General features: G+C 36.9%; 1 protein-coding gene across 2 annotated transcripts; it reads left to right on the forward strand.

Moving 5' to 3' along the window:
• The first annotated feature begins 1,759 nt into the window (after positions 1–1,759).
• On the forward strand, positions 1,760–20,786 carry oprm1 (opioid receptor, mu 1). 2 transcript variants are annotated; one of them, XM_084390606.1, is made up of 3 exons: positions 1,760–2,138; positions 18,909–19,270; positions 20,131–20,786. In XM_084390606.1, the coding sequence occupies exons 1-3, from the start codon at positions 1,882–1,884 to the stop codon at positions 20,661–20,663; spliced, it is 1,152 nt and encodes a 383-aa protein (XP_084246732.1). In that variant the 5' UTR covers positions 1,760–1,881; the 3' UTR covers positions 20,664–20,786. The 2 variants fall into 2 exon arrangements, with proteins under 2 accessions (XP_084246732.1, XP_084246733.1); XM_084390607.1 differs by having other exon boundaries at positions 2,026–2,152.
• The last annotated feature ends 1,774 nt before the right edge of the window (positions 20,787–22,560 follow it).

Below are 22,560 nucleotides of genomic sequence, written 5' to 3' on the forward strand. Positions count from 1 at the left end.
AACACTTTCAAAGGAAAGTGATGTCACAGACATTTACATTAGGATAATTAAAATCAATTACTATTGGATTAGTTTGGACTTTGCAACACCTGATATCTGACACTAATAGAATTACATGATAACATAAAACATTAAAATGAAGGAGTACTCTGAGTCCTTCTTCTCTTTGATGGAGGGAAACTAATTTGTATTAGTCATTTGTACCTTTCATTGGATTCAAAAGATTCAGTGGCCTGTGGCAAATCATTACAATCATTAGAGACCATCAGTAAAATTGGTATGTCTCTCAGCCCCAATATATCAATAAGCTATATTGTTAAGTTCAAAGCAGAGTTAAGTGGCAGTTAAGTCATTTGAAGAGACTATTGTTTTATATTGAAAATCCAAGGGCCCTGCATTATTATATTTTATTTATATTAATGTTCTATTAATGTTTTATGTCTTAAAATATTGTTCCTGAGTAGTAGTTTTTTTTAATTACTTTTAATATTCAACAGAACCCTCGAAATGAAAAAAATGAACTGTGTTAGTTGTGTAGGAAAGAAATTGTTTTTCCTTCCGCTCATCTGAACATGAGAAGAAATTATGAAAGACACAAGCAATCACAGACAGCGCTCACTGACAGCACTCATTACATTCAGACATACAGAGGCAGAAACACATCAGACAACTTATTTCACACCAATGGAGGCACAGCTAAATGTGACATTTATATCAATGTTTAAAATTGATCTGTTTCTGTAATTGTTAAGCAATTGTAAATGATAAGCAAAATCAGAACGCAGATTATTTACATGCTGAATCTCCATGACTATAATAATATAATATAATATAAAATCAAATGGCTATAATTACTCATTTTATCCTTAACTGGAAAAAAAGCATGTATAATCCATATTTGACTTACAGTAAATTAAAATTGTACATTAATAATATCATGGTCAGTTTACTTGTGAAAGTAAATATGCCACATAGCCTACCTTAAATCTAGGCATCAAAAAAGCAAATAAACATTTCCCTAAATTTTGCCCTAGAAAAACAACAAAAACAAAAGCCAAATCAGTAGCTATACTATTAATTCATATTTAGTGTAAAATGTGCAACACTGATGTAAGGAGACTAAGTGTTGTTATAATGATATTTAAATCTATAATTAATCGATAAATAATGACAATACAGGTATATTGCAATGTAGTTTTTGCAATGTTCCATGCTGAAGATAAAAATAATTCTCAAGCTTCTACTGTTGCCATGGTGACCACAGATTTTCTGTTTATCTCCAGGTGAAAATATGAGCTTTGTTTAACTTTGTTGAACGGAATATCCTCATAAAATAATATGTATTTTTAGGACCTCAACCATTTGTTTTCACTTCCTTTTTTTTTTATAGTTAAAGCCGAATTCAAACTCTCCTATAATTCGCATCCTGTAAATATGCCATTAAGCCGTAAACCCAGCTGGAAATGCAGATGCAGATGCAGAAGAGCGATTGTAAATTCATACAGCTTCACCGATGAGAAAGTGAAGTGCTGGAATCACTGGAAAGCCGTCAGCGACTGCTGAAAAGCCTCTAGTCATGTGCATATATATGTGACGTCATTTTGTTGAATAAAATGCGAATACGCGCTATGAGCGACGCTCGATACAATTTCACGAGGGTAATGTAAGAACAGCGGTGATAGATTTAACATAGAGTCATAAACAAAAGGGACTGTTAGGTACACTTGCAGCAGCAAAAGCAGCAGACTGCCTCAGCAGAACGGTTGAGAGTTGAGGCTCCGAGCATTTTGAAGTCGGACAGGTATCGATATCAAAGAACGTGACTGATAACCCGAGCGCGCGTAAAGAACTTGGGCGAATCTCACCCGTACAGCATTTGCCATGGAAACCACTGGCAACATTTCGGACTTTCTCTATGCGCTTTCTAACCCAGTCATGTCGAATAGCAGCGTATTCTGCCGAAACTTCAGCAACAGCTCCAGTCTCGTGAACATGAACAGCTCCAGATGTGACAGGACGGCTGAGCTGGACAAAAGCGCAACTCCTCTTATAGTGGCGATCATCATCACAACGTTATATTCTATAGTGTGTGTGTTGGGACTAGTGGGCAACGTCCTCGTCATGTATGTTATTATAAGGTAAGATATGACATGTAAGTAAATTGCTTTACCTGTTGCCGATACATAAAAACATCTGGCTTCACCTGAATAACACATTTAAGGGATAAATAGTTGCTTTAAAAACTAGACTTCTTGTTAATTTCAAAGAGAACCTGTTGAAAGAGATGGTGATAGTGTTTTCCGGCCATTAACGGAACGTTCATTGCATTACATTACAGAAACATAACTGCCTGTTATGTTGATATCAGTCATTCAGTCACAAAAACGGCCTGTGACCTGTCAATAATACAATTAAATAATCTCTTGCCGTACTTCATGTTTATATAAAATATGCGTGGTTCTCATTTGTAAAATATTAATGCTTCTCGCCTCAGCACTAGCATAGGCTTTTTCATATACACTGATGAAACAGATCATTGAGTGCGTACGCGTTTCTGTCAGCGTAGGCTATACGAGAGAACAACACATTACGTGTCATTCACATCGAGTTGGCACTTAATATTGTGAAGTACTCATACTTTTCTATCACATGTATTAAGTAACGTTCATTTTTTTATGTAAGAGCAAGCAAATGTAACAAAACTGGGCGGATGCTTCACATGAATAATCCATTAAAATGCAGCAAAAAGTGAATGCCTTTAATAGATAGATAGATAGACACATGCCCATGCTGTTTTCCCCCGATATATGCACCTACAATTCACAGCTGTAAAGATGATTCAGAACCGGTTTCTGTGACTTGCCTCATCTAACCATACATGGCAAACACATCTGACCTGATCCTATAAACCTAGGATCACAGTATTGGGCATAAGGGAAGGATGCAATCAATACAGTAATTAAACAGATAGTGAATGAATTTCGATGAGAAGGTGAGGACTTGTTTGCCTTAGAGAATTGTGATTAAATAGGTGGCACTGTATTTCAGATCATGCACACATTAACTACTCAATTCAGAGATGCTGTCTATAAGACGTTGAATACAACTTTTATATCATTCTTAAACAGAATAATATTTGGTCAACAGATATATGAGGCATATGGAGCGTAAAGACATACAGGAATCGGTCAATTTGTTTTTAATTGCTAAAGCATTGACCCCTGTGTAAGGTCACCTGATTTTCTTTGCTTTGTGGAGCCTCAGTGCTTTCCGAGAGTTTATGAGCAACCAGTCAGAGTTTTAGAGGCAGCTGCCTACAGTGGGAAGCAAAAGAAAGATATAGCTCAGTAGGTGCAATCTACTTCTGTGAGTAATGAGCCGATTACAGTCAGGGATTGGTTTATTGACCCCATCATGTGGTAATAAAATCAGCCTTGGGAGAAATAAAAAATATTGAGTAATGACATTGTAAGTCGATTTAAAGGTGCATAGCAGGTTTCCTCTCACGCATGCATCTAAAGACCTTAGGAACGGGTCTAGCAATTCTCTTTTCTTTAATAGGATAATTCACCCAAAAGTGAAGAAATGTACTAATCCTCATGTTGTTCTAAACCTGTTTGACTTTCTTTCTTCTGTGGAACACAACAGAAAATATTTTGAAGAACTGTAAAAAAAATATATATATATATATATATATATATATATATATATATATATACACTATACAGTATATATTTTGTGTTCCACAAAGAAAAGTCATACACATTTGTAATGACATGTGGTTGAGCAAATGATGAGAGAAATTTTATGTTTTGGGCTGAACTATTCCTTTAAGTTAGCATGGCAACAGAAGTCACTCCAAACTCTTCACATATTTATGCTTTGTCAGGACCCTTTGGCGTCACTTTTTTTTTTGGCTTCGTTTTCGACATCCATGGCTTTCAGTTGTTTGCCTTATGTGTCAAATCAAGATGCATTTGTTTCTTTGCATTTGTAATAGAGGAAATAATTTTATAAATATGTTTATAACTGTTCTAACTCCACTCCTACCCTAAACCTACCCTCTTCTCAACGAACGCTCTCTCAAGTCATATTTACCACTGGGAAGCTCGAGGGATAATTCTGATATTCAAGTTCCTTAGTTGGGTGTGCCTTAAATTTTAAACATGGCGGAGAGGAGAATGAATGCTGCTGTGACTGCTATTCTTTATTCGTTTTTTGACGAATGTCAAAGTAGTGCATATTTATATGAATAATTGTTATAATAGCCTGTATTTGACTCAAATTCCAGACCAATATAGATAGCGTGGTCTGTGAATGTTTATATGCTAGTCATTAGTCAATGAATGGAACGCTGAATATGATTTTGGCTTTAAAGTCGTCTTGAAATCAAAATTGACACTATTTACTTTGATAGTGCACATTATTAATCTTGTAGTGAAAAATTAACCAGAGCAAGTGAATACACAGAAAAAATGGTTTGTCGTGGTAAACTTTAATCAAAATCAATGGAATGGCGTTCCCTCTCTCTTATGACATCAGTTTGACGACTTGGGTTGAATATCCTTAGCCACTCCCCTCCAAACGTCAGTTTGCTACGAGCAAGAGATGGAGAGGAGGAAATACGTCAAAACACTGAAGTAAAGTCAGTTGCAACTTCCAGTTAACACGGACTTTAAAAAGAGTTTCCCAATAAACAGGCAAGAATAAACCTGGAGTCCTCCATGATTCCTGTTCTTTTCGACAACAAAGCACTTGAATGCTATGAGCTCGTAATCACAACTTCAGAAGTGGGAATTAGGACATTTCCAATAGGATGTGAAGGTAGCATTAAGGCTTTAGTCGCTGAAAATGATCACGCTCCGTGAACGCATGCACTCAATCATATCTCATTCAAAATATACACCCAAACATTAGCATTGCGCAATCAGTGACGAGACACACAATGGCATTTCACAATCAAAACTGACAATTTTTAGATGGGTGTGCATTGGAGCGTGACGGCGGATGGAGACGCTGATAGTTTTTTGTCTGTTCCTCACACAAATCAATAATTTGGCCTCAGAACATGATGTATGATGCCAAAAGTTTCTCATTGAAAGCAATGAAATACTGATAGATTATGCCTGAAAGTTAAAAAGTGACGCTGGGGGGGTCCTGACAAAGCATCAATATGTGACGAGTTGGAAGTGAAAATGAATTGATATCCGAGTGATCCGGCTTCTTGTACAAGATACTTAATTGGGACGGGACTTGATTTTGTCCATCAAGAATTGATTGGATCATTGGTTTACTATTGCTGTGATCTCATGTGATTGACAGGTTGTCCTGCCCTCACGACAGTAAACACGTCATCAGAGAAGAAATGTTGTTGCGAGAGGAAGAGGAAGTAATTTAGATTACAGATTACAAGGGCATATGAATAAATAAAAAATTGATGTGCACGGATAAATCATTTATAATAAATACTGCAATATTCTAAAAATAAAAAAAACAATCAAGAATTGTCCATTTTGATTTCTTTAAAGTCGGCATGAAACCAAAGTTTTGATAGTCTTTTCTTCCTTTTTGTGATGTATATCCGAGTGAGGACTTGATTTTGTCCATTGTGAATTGGATGGTTGTGGTTTTCTATTGCTGTGATCTCATGTGAGTGACAGGTTGTCAAGCACGTCAGAATTTTGATTTCATGATGACATTAAGGTTCCAAACTGAGGTTTTGTCCATGGAATGAAAAGTAGTGCTTGTAGTTGTAAACAAAATGAAATACAAAAAAATATGAGGCAGTATAAATATCCCACACCCCTCACCACTGCTCAGATGTTTCACCTTTAGTAAAAATTGCACTTGTCACTTCCATTTGCACTTAGTGTAAAGATGCTACTTCTTGCTATTTATACTTGGTGCAAACATCTACCACTATCAATGTAAATAGAATCTAACTTTTTTAATACTAAGTGTACATATTCACTATAATAAATAAATAGTAAATATGTACACTCTAGTTTGTTTATAAGTCCATGGTTGCTAGTATTGCGGAATTCAAATATTTCTATTTCAGATCACTGTCTAAAACACACCGGAACGGACTACTTACAAAAAGATCAAAAGTCAAGATTAAAGGCACTTCTTGCAAGTCCTGCCTCTGCAAATTTGGTGTCACACTCGTACCAAAACCAACCCCCTTACACTACAGCACTCATTTATGTTTTTTTTTTCCCCTCTTATTTATAATTTCCACATAGAATTCTCTTGATACAAAGCATAGATGTTCATTAGAAAAACTTTGTCTTTTAAATTGTTTTTCTTGTGGTGTCAAAATGATAAATAAAAACAACTGGTTGTAAAATGTGTTCTGAAACAGTCTGCTTAACATTTTAACTTGCATTCTCCATTTTATGACAATGTGAAAATTGAACCTTAGAAGTAAATGGCCAGAAGCCTTTTTAATGCATTGCATTTTGTTTTAACCTGTTGAGCATCCAGTCAGTGTTCAGGCATTCTTGCAAGTTATAAACAGTCACAGCTGTGCGGAAAATTAGTTTCAAGTGCTGAGGGTAAATGCTGTGAGTTCAAATAACATAAGCTTCTTGTTGTGATGGAGAAGCTTATGCGATTGTTTACAACAATTCGGCTCTGGGAATAACCGCATCCTTTACATGTGTCCTGCAGCTAGAAACAAATGAGAAATAAATGGAAAACATTCATCAATTATATATCTGTAGGCAAAAGGATACCTGAATTAGAGTAAACATTTGTACATATCAATTCATTTTGGATTAGTTTCTCATACACATCTTGAGGAAAGGTTAAAAGCTGTTCTTGTTTTTACTACTGTTCCACAGGAAAGTACACAAGAGATGAGGCAAAAAAAATCAATATTGACCACAGTTTCTCTCATTTGTTTTATTTATCAAAAGCTTGCTGATATCCCTCCCTTATCTCTGCATATTTTCCCCTTGATTTGTGCCAAATGAACCTCAAACATTCAATTATTATGCTAAAAGTAAAAAATCACACTGCATTCGTCATTACAGAGACAATCAAAGGGGGGCTTATTTAGTACTGAGCTCTAACTTGACTGATTAATGTCTTCAGGTTTCAGATAGCTTTACTCAATCCAGCCCTGGCTTTTTGCACCCTTTTCACTAGCATCTTGAACCCGGCTTCAGAATGTTCAGGTAAATATACCCATGATGTATACTGAGCTAACAAAAGGTACAGTAGCCTAGCCACAAATGTTTATTGATTCTTGTGCAAGCCTAATGGTTCTTATGATCCATTATATAATTTGTGTAAAAAGAGCTCCTGTCTGGAAGGAAATTGTTTTGAGAGGTTGTATCCAATAATGTTTTTGTCACACAAAACAAAAAATATATATATTTGTATTTTTGTTTTCTTTTCCCTCCTCTGGTCTTGTTTGTATCTTAGATAGAATAAATAGGTACTTCTATCACCCACACCTGAAAACCATCACCCTCATTATCACACCCTATATCTTCAGTCACTTTCCTCTCCATCTCGGTCATGGCTACATTCCAGTCCACTTTTAGACACGCACTTGCAAACTTCCCTAAGCACTTCCCATTGGGGGGGATCCCTGCCGCCATTTTGAAGTGAGTTCCATTTTGTGAAGTGGACGAGGGAAGTTTACATGGACAGACCCTCGATCCCTCGATTTTGACCGAGGGAGTGAGTCTACTTCATATGTACACTTAAGGCAGCTCCATATACCACAATGCGTCACATTGATTGTGACGTCAATGCATATTGCGTTTAATTTACCCCACCACAAACAACTCTATGATATTAATTATTTAAAATAAAAAATTAAACAACTCAAACACACCTATATACATATAGAATGCCGCATTAAACAATTTTGGAAGGGAAAAAAATAAATAATAAATCACCCCATAGTGGAGGGGGCTTAGCACGTTCCAATTCAGCCTATTGCAAAGGTTTCGCCAGTAGTGGGCACTCATGCAACGTAAGCAATGGCGTACGGTGGGAATTTAGCGAGTAAAGGGCATGACAATTTTGGACTGGAACGCCGCCCTGGTCTCGTCTATGCTCAACGACATACAGACTCCTCACCTTTCCTTACCATCTACACAGAAACTCCACATCTACAGCTAGCTAAGTCACCATCTACAATCTTCAGTCACCATCCACTCACCATCGCCTGGTCTCTTCCCGCTCTTTGTCTCCTCTGCTTTTCAATAAACCAGTTTTACATTACCAATAGTCTGTTCCCTGCTGTGTGTGTGACACAGAGGTAGTTGAAAAGAGTTAGACCAGATTGCTTTAGGCCCCGTTTACACCTGTTATTAAGATGCGTTTTGGTCGATCGGATCACAAGTAGATCAGGGAGATCATACCTGTTTACACCTTCTTTTGTCTTTTGCACTTTCAACCACTTCTGTCCTGATTTCTTCGAGGGGAGGGACGAAATAAGCTCACACAATTTACACATGAACACGACCGGAGAAAACAAGTAGAAATCATACGAAGAGCAGTTGCTTTCGTTTCTGCTCCGATAGCCACAAGACCACACTGAGTGCGTGTTAGAAATCAGGAATGGTGATAGTTTTTCATCTTCAAACCAAACTTAGGTATCTGGTTTGTATCCCTAACCACATGGACGTCTACACTACGAAAGCAAATCGGGTCAAATGCTTTTTCGACTCTGGGATGTGGTTAAAAGTGGACAAGCTCAAAACGTTTTAGAACCTGTTTATACCTACATTGAGCATTGTCCACTTGTGATCCGATCGACCAAAACACATCTTACAGTTTTTCTGAAATGCTAAAACACTAAACCCCATTCTCTGAACCAAATTCTTCAAATTCTCTAAACCAATTGGTCGAATAAATCACTCTTTCTGTAAAACATTACACAAGTTCAGGTAGTTAAAACTGTTTGCAAATCTCATGCACTCTTTTTTCAAAACTCTAAACACATTTTCACTCACTAAAACACATTTCGCACTGTGATACACTTAAGTTTCAAAACGCTAAACACAGGCAGGCAAAGGTTAAACACAACTACAACACAGTTGTCTTCGTTTACACACGACGACTCAAAATTGTTCACACTTATTTCTAAATATGTGGTCAAACCAACTGTACATAATACAGTTCAGAGTCCCAAAATTGACTCAAAATGTTGCACTGAATGTTGATACCAACAATGGATGGAAACAATATAAGAGGGAGAGGAGGAAAAGTATGTGCGTAAGAGGTGGTGAACAAGGAGGACGAGAAAGAGCAAGGTGTGGAGAATGTTGTCAAGGCTGGATCTGGCTTTAGGGTTTTTCCCTTTGCCTGCAGAGACGACATTGTCTGTGATGTGGACAAAGTCCTCAGGCCGGACCCGACATGAAGACGTGATACTGAAGCAGAATCAATCTCTCTCAATGACTTTGATTCTGCAGTTGCACAACTCTTCTGAGTGACTGTAACATGCTTTTCATTTAGAGTATTTTACTGTAAACTTTTTGGCTTTTGCAGATGGGTCACTGTATTTTCACAGTATGCAAGTGCAAGTATACAGACATTCAATACTATACAATTTAACAACGTTTAAGGTTTTGAGAAAGTGAGTGATGGTTTCAAGAAATGTGTTTTAGCAATTCAGAAAAACCAGCTTAGTAGTGTAGATGCTCATATGGTTGAATGTGTTCGAACAGCCACAAAAGACCACCTACTCTCCGCCTCTACTGACTTAATGCGTAAACATTATGGGAAGAGCGCTAGCCAGAGGGGATTTAACTTCATCGTCTGAAGACCCAAGTTTGGTTTGAAGATGAAAAACGTAGCAAGCACAATGTTCTCTCACCACTCCTGATTTCTAACACTCATTCACAGCATTCGGAGTTCTCTTGCGACAATCAGAGCAGAAACAAAAGCTGATGCTCTCTGTATGTTTTTCCTTCATTTTTGGGCATGATCATATATAAATTGCGCACGCTTATTTTGTACATTAGATCGAAAGATCTGAAAAACATAATGGTTATTTTTAGGTTATTATTGTGCAACCATAAAAGAACGTTCCCAGAACATTGTAAGGTGATTCTTTTTAAATAACCTTAAAACAACTTATACAGAACATTCTATAATGGTTATTATTCTGAAACCATAAAATAACTTGCAGGGTGATTATTTTTGCCCATAGTTCCTTTGCCCATATAATCTTTAAGCTAATAAGGTTAAGCGTATTTGTCCGCAGTGGAGGGGCTTGAGGAAGCAGCTTCAACTCAAGCTGAGATATAACCCCCAGTGGGACTACTAATGCTTGGATGCGTATGGTAGCAAGATGCCTAAATTATGTTGGTAGAGGTGGAGGGATGCCAAAGCAGCTGATGCCAGAGCAAGAGGAGCGGCTGCGTGTATGCTCTGGCGGTTAATTGAAAGATTAGATGGGTTCACTTCACTCCTCTCAAAATTACGTTGTGAACTTCACTTTGTTGTACTACCTGACTTATATTCGTTTGTCGATCTCTTTATTAAATCCATACGTATAATTAATAGCCCTATAGTATAGACGTGAGAGTAAATATGATTTCGGATAGATTTGAAGAGAACATGATAGGCTATGTTAATCGAGAATTTTTTTGTTTACGGACCGAAAGAAGCATATCCCGCTAAACTGCACAATTAGGGAAACGTTATAATAACGTTAGAGCAACGTTAGATAAAGTAATGTAAAGTAAATGTTAAAATAATGTTAGAATAACGTTATACAAACCAAAAACGAATGTTCTATTTCCATTAAGAGAACTTTACTGGCTAATCAAAAACAAACCTTAAAAAAAGAACGTTCTGGCACCCAAAAAGCACACCCATTTCACTAAACTATAAACACTATTCCCTGTTTTGACACATGAGTCAGATTTGTTGAACTGTCACTGCAAAACTCTACACACAAATCCCTTCATTTCTCATTGCCTAGACCATGTTGTCATTTAGAAAGCACTAGCATTCAAAATTGTTCACTCAAGTCAGCACAGCTTCAGCTCAGTTAGCACACAATTACCCAGGTGGAAACACTAAGAGTCAAAATTTAACACACATCAATCAGATCCTTCAATAGCTAGATAAAAGGGCCTGAATCAGTTTATTGAGTTTTGGAACAATGGATCCAGAAAGACATGAAGGAAGAGATGGAGAAGGGATAAGAAGGAGGAGGAGCAAGGGCAAGAAGACAAGCAGTCTCAGATGAAATTCAAGCCAATCTAGTTGCCCATGTCTTAGTCAATGGTATGACTATGAGGGAAGCTGGGCTGTAGTGTGTGTGATTTTGAGGGCTTGTGTGTCCTGTCTGAGGGCAAAGTTTGGTTTTTCAGCAAGAGTGAATGGTTTTGAGTGTAGAGCTTCATTTTGACCTGAAAATAGGATGTTTGTAGCCTAGAAATCTAGACGCACCCTAGCGGCAGCAAAATGTATTTTGCAGCCAGGGCAGTCTAGCAACTCTCCATTGACTTTCGAGCTGCAAAAACCTAAATTGGGTCAGGCCAATCACGTCGTGTATAGAGTAGGCGGGGCGGGCTTAACATAATGACGACAGAGTTGCGACGGTTACCTGCCACTTGAAAACAAAGAATGGCTGCTGTTGGCGAACATCTTTCGAATCGGCTTTGTCCGTGACTCTGGAGGACTTAGAGTTAAGTTTTTCTTTGAGAAAAGAGCATAGAACAGTACTTAAGTCATTCTTAAAAAAAGGAAGATGTGTTCGTAGTTTTGCCGGCCAGATATGGCAAAACTTGAATCTATCAACTAGCTCCGCTGTTGGGAAAACGCTCTGGTTGGTTGTAGCGCTGTCCTATTGCATGCAGAGTGAATTTGAAAGACAGCCGTTTATTCCGCCCCTCAGATTGAGCGTGTCTATGGTGAGTTGCCAGACCCAACATCTTGATGTAGGTCTGGCTTGCCAGGCTAGGATGTTTGGGGAACTGGGTGAGACGTTATGGATTTGTGTTTACTGTTTTGAGAATACGAGGCATAGTTTCAAGAAACGTGTTTAAGCAATCGAGAAAAACTGTAATATAAGTATACAGGGTATAGTTACCTATATTCTAAGTATATAATATATGTAAACAGGGTCTAAAAGTGGCAGAAGATATTGATGAATGAAATTCCTACAAATGGATATGCAATAAAGTCAGCCACAAAAACAACTGTGTCCACGTCTTTTCATCGCTGATTTTTTCCCTGCGTGTCTTAAGTAAATCCTGCCAATAGTTTGTAACGCTAAAAGAGGATTTGTGCTACATGGCGCAAACTGTTAATAAATCTGGCACTATGTCTTATGTTTGGCTATTCGTTTTTACTATTACTGTCAATAATCTACAAAGTGCAGTCAGTGTGCGGCAAAACACAGAGACTCAATGTGGAACGGATGTTCACAGGAGGATATAGAGCTCTGTTGACCAATCATGTGTGACGTTTGGAATGGAACTGTTGTGCTGCTGTGTGAATGGACTAAATTAGAATATTTGTAGGGATGCAAGAGACAGACCAAACTGCTCTGCACTGCAGAATCATTGAAAGAACATTATTCAGTGTCAGATAAAACCGCAGTGCTTGCCTTGGCTGATATGGTGAAATGAATAATAATGGAATGGTTAGAGAAATATTGTTTTATTATTTCGACTTCTATTTCGATGTCTTTGGCATTGTCATGTTTTATCAGGGTTATTTTTTGTCTTTTAATACTCACATCACCGGTTTTGCCACCTAAAGAGCAAGTGCAGGTGGACAGTAGCAACAGAGAATATAGTAAATGAAAACTGTTGTTCAAAGTCTAAGCAGATTCCTGGAGACATTTCAGCATCTCATAGCCATAGACTGACTTGAAAAGTGCTATTTTTCAATACCCTTATTCTTTTTAATGAACCTGACAGATAACAAGACTGCACTTGACATCCACCTAATTGGCATAGAAACATAAGGACAAGCTGACTGGTTGTTGTTGGGACTCCAGCCGCTGGACTGGACCGCAGCCTTGCAACCGAGCCTTAGGTAGACCGTGTCTGACATTCTGAATGTAAACGTCACCTTTAATAAGTTTTAAATCAGCATAGGCAATTCATGCATGACTCACTCAGATTAGTTTGGTTACATTATCATATTTTCCTCAGCCATTCTGGAGGCTTTGAAATCAGAAGCGCATCATGAAAAAAGAGAAAAGAAGCTTTTGAGTGATTCATCTGTTTCTATCCCATTTTCTTCTTTTCTTGCTTTTAAAGATGAAAAAGTTTGCTGGTGCTCATTTTAAAAGCTTGTCATTTGGATTGACAGCTGTGCATTTGGTATTTAAATTATGGTTTTTCATTCTATCAAATCAAATAACCAATGAAAACCAACACGTAATTTCAAAGCTTTGAATATTCTGAGTCATCATCCTTTTTCTGTGACGCAAAATTGCCTAGTTATGGCAATTATATGTTAATTATTTTAATGCAGCATCTAATTCACATACACCATAAAGTTAATTTTCTTAATGTAATTTAAGCATTATGTCCATATCTATGAGCAGATTGCACATAGGTAGATGGTATAAGAAATCTGCACATGTTCTGGTGTTCCCTAGCAACAAGTAGTCCTTGGTTTTTTCACAACAAAACCTGATTTGCCTGGTTACTACACACTCTTCCTTCAAGTTCATTGTCTTCCTTGAAATGAGGTTAATGTTAATCTATTATGGATTGTCATCATTCAAATTTAACAGTATTGTTTATTTAAAGGCATGACCCTCAGTTTTAAACGGTATAAAAATTCAAATAAAAAATTAAGCTTTTAATTTGTAATTTATGAAAATAATAATAATAATACTGATGTTTTACAGTTAAAATGTAAGAGATGCAAAAATGTATTTAAACAAATAAATGTTTGAATGTTAATTTAAATAAATAAACTTCTGTTGGTAAGATTTAATATTTTTAAAACAAGTCTCTTATGCTCACCAAGGCTGCATTTATTTGATCAAAAATATTATTACAATTTAAGTACATAATTTTGATTTTAATATATTTCTAAATGTAAATTATTCCTGTGACGGCAAAGCTGAATTTTCAGCATCATTACTCCAGTCTTCAGTGTCATATGATCCTTCAGAAATCATTCTAATATGCTGATTTGCTGCTCAAGAAACATTTCTTATTATTATCAGTGTTGAAAACAGCTGTGCAGCTTAATATTTTAATATGTTATAGGAAACCGTGATACATTTTTTTCAGGATTCTTTGATGAATAGAAAGTTCAAAAGAACAGCCTAATGTGAGTGAAATGGCGCTATTATGGTTTAATAGCCTATTCTTTATTTAACATAAAGACATGACTCTGATTTTTAAACAGAATTCTTTAAAAGATTTTTCTTTAAAAGTAAAAGTAATTTATATAACATTGAGAATACAACCGTAACAGAAGAAAATTGATTGTCTTGTCACAAATATTCTCACCATCAATGCCTGAAGGTGCACAAGCAGGGTATTTAAAAGCCCTATTTTCACAAGATGTTTTCCCTATTTTCACCTGTCATGTTTCATCATTGAGCACTAGTTTTTTTCTGCCAGTTTCTGTACTAGTTTTTCTCTGCCAGAGGCAGAGAAAAAATAATTATTCTCAGAAATTTTAAATCAGTTCGGCTTCACCCAAGCAAATTGACATGAATAAAGACCACCTCGTAAATGACAGACATTACATTCCTGTTTTAACTTTTGAATAATTGTTACTTTTGACAGCTCTCTGTAGAAAACATGTTAACTAAGACATGTGTCTATCTTCATCTCGGAGTTAGCAGGTCAGTGTCCTTTCTGAACTTATGGACTCTGCTCTGAGGTGTTGGTTGACAGTCCTAATTCTTTCCATAAGCAATACTGCACACCTTCCTCTAGGTTAATCAGAGGAATTGGTTGCCAGGCATGTTGTCCGAAAGGCATTTATTCTCTTGGTAAACTTCCCTTGGTTTACAAAGCTTCAGGGAGGACATAGATGTACTGTAATCTTGCTGTAAAAAACTGCTCACCAGCATCCAAAACACAACATATACTGTATGCTGCTAACCATCAGTGTTGATTCAGCAAGGAAGATAAATACATTTTTAATGTGCTTGCCTTCCAGTAAGTGATGTTCACAACACCAAAGAGCAGCTCCTCCACTCAGTGAAAAATCTCAACGGTCTGGCATTTCACCTCTGAAGTCTTTAATGTGGAGTGCAGAGGAGCAGTGCGTCCCTGAGATGCAGCCCTCATAATTAGTCAGCGCCCTGTGGGAAAAATAAACGGTGTGACCATTTGTCTGGTGCAAAGAGCCCTTGGATGACAAACTAATCATTAGTAATGGCTGCTGGCCTAAACCCTTACATGAGACTTCTAGTTAGTGATGAATGAATCCGTCCACCTCACTGCAGGGAAGGGTGTTGTGTCTAGGCATTTTCACAAATGCTTTACAGCTGTCGAAACAGAATTAGAAAAATATAATTGCTTTCAATGCTTTTTAAATTTTCATTTTCATTTGATCTGTTACAGAGAATATCATCAGTGTTGGGTGTAATGCATAAGTAGTTAATTACTGTAATTAATAAAAGAAAAAAATCCCTTGAAAAATTAAAGGGATTACTCTTAATTTTTCTGTAATTTAATTACATTTACATCTGATTTAGTACAGTAATCTAATTACACTGTTGAAGTAAATCACTTTTTTAGAGTTACTTACCCAACACTGGGCATGATGGCCTTTTTACAATTCAGTTTAACAATTAAAATAAGATCATATTTTCAAATATAATTTATTCCTGTGATGGCAAAGCTGTTTTTTTTCAGCAGCCATTATACTCCAGTCTTCAGTGTCACATGATCCTTCGGAAACTAGTCTAAATATGCTGATTTGTTGCTCAAGAAACATTTCTCATTATTATCACTGTTGGAAACCATGATACAGGTTTTTGTTTTTGTTTTAATAGGCTTAGCCTGTCCTTATTCATGTTTGAGACCTTTTGTGTTTTCTTCAGTTTGGCCTGTGACAGCCAGCTAAGCGGAACTGTTTTTTTGCAGATGTTGTTTTGTCCACACACTGGCTATATTTCTAGAGCTGACTGTATATATTTGGATGGACTAGACTGTGCCCTGACTTGTGTATATTTCTGTGAAAGTCAAACATTGGATCTCTGACAAACCATAATCGTTTTTACAGGGATGGTAGTTTACATAGTGTAAATGCTCTTAATTTATCATCTCTGCTGCTATTGCAATAAATCAGAAATTGTGTATCTTCATAGTCCAGATTGCCGCATGACTCATCTTGCTTATTATCTTGCCCAGAAGGACGGTAAGGAACATAGAGTCTTTAAAGTATGTTTTTCTTTCATCTGGACTGAATGTAGAGTTTACTACAAAAGAATACCAGCTGTATAAGCGTCTCTAAATAAAAGTCCCCAGCATTCCCAGGAAATTATGCTTAAATCCAGTTTAAGGAATGAACCAGATAGATCTCCAATTTCTTGATAAAGTAAGGATGTGATTTGATATACAGTCTCAAAACGCCCCATTACGGAAGGAACAGAGGCCTAAAGACAGAAATGAGGTGCTAAATATCAATATATTTCATGGAAATGAGCCAAGTATCCATTGATTATGCATTATTCACAAAAAGCTTATGTATTTAGATTGATGCAGGCAACCACTTTGCACTCAGTTTTTATTATTCTAGATTAAATTATTGTTTAAATCAATATCTTATTTTTTCAGTGATTGAAAGATCCCCCTGTTGCTCAATTATTCATGAGGTTCTCTATCAGACAATACCATGAAAATTACCTTCCATTTTCTACACCAAAGGTATTTGCAGAGTTTTTCTTTTTTTTTCTTAAAGTATATTCAAATAGAAAACCGTTATTTTAAATTGTAATAATTTTTGTCTGTATTTTTGATCAAATAAATGCAGGATTGATGCGCATAAGGGACTTCTTTAAAAAAAATATATATAGTAATGTGTGTGCAAATTTTTGACCAGTAGTACTGTACTATTATACTATTGCTGCAAAATTATACAAAATGTTAAAATAATAAAGTCACCATTTCGTGTGTTGTTGTCAGCCTACATTTCACATGGCCTGGGTTTCAACAAACTATGATAGTTTCATCAAATGGTAAACGGTGTATCAAAGTGACTTGAATACTACACTTACCATTAATGCTACTTTTGGTGCTGGTTTTGTGCAGTGCTTTGTAGTCAATTAACATCCATTAGTTCAACGACGCAGATTCAGGTCGCTTCATAAATGTAAATTCGTCTGTCCATGTACTTTTCAAACGATTTATTTATAAATGACCGGAAAATTACCGCTCCACTTCACATTGTCCAATGAAATTTGAACTTGTTGTGCCAGATGACGATTGGTCGGTGTGTATTATACATGACAAACAGGCTTCAATGAATTATGTAATATTTCGAAATATGTGATATGTGGATTTTTAATTGAATCGACACACAACCTTTTATTATTGAAAAAAAAAAAAAAGTTTAAAAATTGTTAGGTTTATTTTTTGTCCTGCCGTCGAGTCATTATACTCACTGAAAGAACCATATTTGGCTCGAGAGCATCGGTTCCCAAGCAGACTGTGGGATACCTTCGTTTACACTAGTGCATTTCCATTTAAAACGCATAACTTTTGCTACGGTTATGCCTGCCTATTACAGTGAATTACATGACACTGAAAAAAGAAAAAGAGTTACAAACAGATAATGTTTTTAAGGCTTTTTTGTTCTCAGACAGCTTAATTGAGAAGAAGTATTTTTCAAGTTCTTTCATAAATATAAGAAAGAGAGGTTTAGTATTAAGATATTTAGATTTATGAATATGGAATTTTGCTAGTAACAAGATCAGATTAATCACATAAAAATGACCTTTTTTTAGATAGGTCAAAATCAACAAAGCCTAGGACCACATCCTTCCAATACAACACACATTCATTATAGATTTCAGACAGTCATGGTCAGTCAAGACCGAAGCAAGACAGTGGAGTGCGTAGTGGACACGCAACTTGACGCAAGTGACGCAGTCCATAGCAACGCGTTACAGCAACAACATCTCAGACTGACAGAAACGTGAATTTAGGCTACTTTAGTTTTGTAAACCTTGTCATGTTAATTATAATCAAATGCATTTTGTTTTATTGACCACAATATTATCATTGATATTTGTTTGAGAAGGGCAGGGGCTCGAGCATCCAAAGATGGATCTATCCATCCATCCATCTCTTTTGAAGTTAAAGTACAGAATAAAACAGAAAGTATTCTGAAAGTTCCTAAACTTCTGAAGTTCCTTAAAAATTATTTGAAAGTTCTTAAACTTCAAGTTTAAATCATCCCTTTTTGTAATTGTACTTTTCCATTTGTCTGCCCTCATATACAAGATGGCCAATCTGCCCATCATTTTACAAGAGGACTTTGGATTACTTATCCTGTTAAAATGTAACCTGTGTATTTCTGAATAGACAAGATTATGATGTAATACATAAAACAGCATCGCCGTAAATCTCTACACCTCAGCACATATTCCTATTTTTAAATTGGATTTTAAAAAAAGTGCTGAAAAGCTGGTAAAATATGTCTGCAGAAACATTACTGCAGTGGTATTGTGGAGAGTGCATTTGCATAATAATGTAGATAATGGTGGTTATCTGGCCTCTTAAATTAACATTTCAATGAAGCTCATAGTTGCATTACAAGATGCACATGGTACCGTACTTAATGGCTTGAAGCACATTGTGTATTGTAACTGAAATCATAATATATAATACAATATGAGGAAAGGGGTGTTTTTTTTTTCGTTTCTATAGTACCTTCACATACCCATTACTCGCCCTGTTCAAACTGGTTTTCCGATCTATTTTTATCTTTTGCAGATACACCAAAATGAAAACTGCGACCAACATCTACATCTTCAATCTTGCTTTAGCAGATGCCTTGGCAACAAGCACTCTGCCCTTCCAGAGTGTGAACTACCTGATGGGTACATGGCCTTTTGGAGACTTGCTGTGCAAGATTGTGATGTCCATTGATTACTACAACATGTTCACCAGTATCTTTACCCTCACCACTATGAGTGTCGACCGCTACATCGCTGTTTGCCACCCGGTTAAAGCCCTGGACTTCCGAACCCCCAGAAACGCCAAGATTGTCAACGTGTGTAACTGGATCCTTTCATCTGCCATCGGTCTCCCTGTCATGGTCATGGCCTCCACCACTACTGAGTACCACGGCAGTTGTATGTTTACCACCACATTCTCCTACAGTCAATGTAAAATGAGAAGAAATATCTTATTTTGTTTTCCACAGAAGCAAGAAAGTCACACAGGTTTAGCAAGACATATGGGTGAATTGATAATAGAATTAATTTCATTTTGTGGTGAACTAAGCCATTATTTGTTTTTATTCCTCTTCTAGGCCAATTACAATGAAAAACATGCAATAATTTTTATGAACTATTGCCTCTTGACTAGCTTCCACAAAGCGAAAGATGATGTGCCAAAATACAAAATTCCAATAATCTGATTAGATGCACAGACTTTCCTACAACAAAAACCTATGACAATAATTTAAACCTAGTCAACACTGGCGGCAGTTGGGTAAATGTTTGGTTATGAACATTTCTAAATCAACAAAGAACCATTACCAATTGGTCATGAAAATGTCATTAGACAGTTTAGTTTTTAGTATAAATTAAGAATGATATTCTATAAAACAATAATAATCATATTTAGAAAAAATATATATATATACAGTGCCAGTTTTTATATTCTGTCCGCAAGACCTTTTGGAGCGAAACACTGCATTGTCTTGATGCATTAAGACAGTTTTCTCAATACTGGAAACGTTCAGTTTTGTTACTGTGTTGACACAAATTTTGCAGACACGAGAGAAGTGAGGCAGAAAATTTTAGATTAATGTCACTTCTAGACATTTGTTGAGAAAATCATAAGATGGTTTAATAGCCTGTGTCTCTGAGGCTCCCTAAACAATGCCTTGAGGAAATAATGACTAGTGGTTTAACTGTCATCTTTGCAAATTAATTGATTTTCACGTCTCACTGTGTTATTGTACTGAGGTATATTATTATTTTCACAGCGATTACAGTCACTGACTGCAATTTGCTCTTTCCCCACCCTCCCTGGTACTGGGAGAACCTCTTGAAGATCTGCGTCTTCATCTTTGCCTTCATCATGCCCGTCCTCATCATCACCGTCTGTTATGGCTTGATGATCCTCCGCCTGAAGAGCGTGCGCATGTTGTCTGGCTCCAAGGAGAAGGACCGCAACCTACGGCGCATCACCCGTATGGTCCTGGTGGTGGTGGCGGTTTTCATCGTCTGCTGGACGCCGATCCACATCTTTGTGATCATCAAGGCCCTGGTGACCATTCCCAGCTCACTCCTGCAGACCGTCACCTGGCATTTCTGCATCGCTCTCGGCTACACCAACAGCTGCCTCAATCCTGTGCTCTACGCCTTCCTGGATGAGAACTTCAAGCGTTGTTTCAGGGAGTTCTGCATTCCCAGCCCCTCCGTGCTGGACCTGCAGAACTCCACGCGCACCAGGAACCCCCAGCGTGAGGGCCAGTCCAGTGGCAACACGGTTGACAGGACAAATCAGCAGGTATGACTAGTCCTGGAGATGTCATCACTGGAGTCCCACTGCCAACCCAGTGTTGACATGAGCTCGGAGGTCACGCAGGTCACCACAGGTGTCTAACACCCTCATCTATAGGAGTTGCCGTAGGTTGAACCTCTTTATGCATCTTGCTAGGCCTCCCCTAAAGAGCTGTTTTACAATTTTGGTATGGAGAAAGACTGTTAAAGTAGATATCAGTGTGAAATATGATATAAATACTATATTATTGACCCCAAATTACCCCGATAAGCTGAGCTTATTTCACTATCTGTGATGTTCACAGCCATGCATCTGATGTATCTGTTAGATTGGTCCAGTATTCAAGAAGTGTATATATATATATATATATATATATTCTCTGATAGTTGCCTCTTAAGTCCCCTTTAACATTTAAATGTTAATAATTATTGTATAAGTGATAACACTGGTTTATTTGTAGAAAGAAGAAAAAAGTATGTATTCACTTGTGCTCACAGAAAATGTAAATTATGTAAGATAAAATTATGTTTTCTCAAAATGTTCAGCATTCAGTGTCTTTCCCTTGAATCATATTGTAATTTTAACCTGCTTTCATGGACAACAAAGCAATTTGGTAAAGCTGCCTGATTCAATTATATTCCTTTGGAGTGATTGAAATGAATCATCAAATGACTGCTGGAAGTGACGTGCGCACTGTTTTTCTGATTTACCATGGACTTCATAGAAAAGCCGAACACAATAAGAAACGCCTCTTGCAACAATGCATCATTTTCATGCTTTGGTGGTGACAAATGTATTGTGCTTGTACGCTGATGCAAATCTCTTGTACTAATGTAAATGTCCAATGTAATTGTCTGATTGTCACTCACACTAAGACCTTCTGTCTGAAAATATTTGATGCTGTAAAATAGAAGATCTGTGTGCTGGTGTTTCTGTACGTTTTTATATATGCAGCATTATAAATAAATAATTCACAACAGAATATGTCTAAAAATTCTAAAAGTACAGTCACGTTTACCATTGTTTGGCGAAATCCAGTCATTTCAATAAGAGTCCATACGATCTGGAATCTGACATTGACCAACAAAAAGCTACTTGGTTTGAAAGTGACTTCTGTGTGAGCTGTGCTTCATACATCATTACACTATTGAAAATAGACCTTTGTTGCCTGCAAAACTTTGTCGAAATTACTGAGCCTTATATCATAACACCTCACATTTTTTGAGTTACTGAACTTTTCAGTTACAGTATTACTTGTTTTTTTTTCTTTCGAATCAAAATCTGTTTGGATGGACAGCTGAAGTGCTCACTTAACAGAACTCTTTTTAGTACAAGAAGGAGAGAACTCTTTGAAAACACAAAATATAAGACTGCTGCAGCTGTTTTCAGTTATTACCAGAATCTCTTATCTAGTTTGAGACTCATGCCAGCTGTAAGGGGCCAATAATTTGGTTCTGTAATACTGTGAAATCAAATAATCATGGTCTTTGAGCTGCCATTTCAGTCATTTTGTAGCAGTTTCCCCCCACATGCAGTCTTGCTGCAACACCCTGGGGAAATTAAGGAACAGAGAGCTAGTATGTTCAGGACGGCTCAGCGTACAGTAACCTAAGGCGAGAGAAACAGCAGAGCGGCGGGCGAGAGGGGGGCGGCAGTCATTCAGGTCATCATTGTAGTTTGCATTTAACTGTGACCTTAGGGTGCAGTATTTTTACAGCAATGGAAGATTGTTTCTTTTCCTCTCATGTATGAAACCTAATTAAAAAGATCATAACATGAAACCAAGGATGAACATTTGGGTTGATTGCTCCATGTATCTTTACTTAAAGCTACAATATGTAAGAATTTTTTAATAAAATATCCAAAAATCACTTGCACAGTGTGATATATTTCCTGCAGTTGTGTTCTT

The sequence above is a fragment of the Rutilus rutilus genome (assembly GCF_951802725.1).
Source record: "Rutilus rutilus genome assembly, chromosome: 20".
Lineage (NCBI taxonomy): Eukaryota > Metazoa > Chordata > Actinopteri > Cypriniformes > Leuciscidae > Rutilus > Rutilus rutilus.

Excerpts from the sequence above, each read along its gene's own strand:
- oprm1 (XM_084390606.1), top strand. The coding sequence starts at position 1,882 with ATGGAAACCACTGGCAACATTTCGGACTTTCTCTATGCGCTTTCTAAC. Across the intron at positions 2,139-18,908 it reads GTCATGTATGTTATTATAAG|ATACACCAAAATGAAAACTG; the intron begins GTAAGATATGAC and ends TATCTTTTGCAG. Across the intron at positions 19,271-20,130 it reads TACTGAGTACCACGGCAGTT|CGATTACAGTCACTGACTGC; the intron begins GTATGTTTACCA and ends TTATTTTCACAG.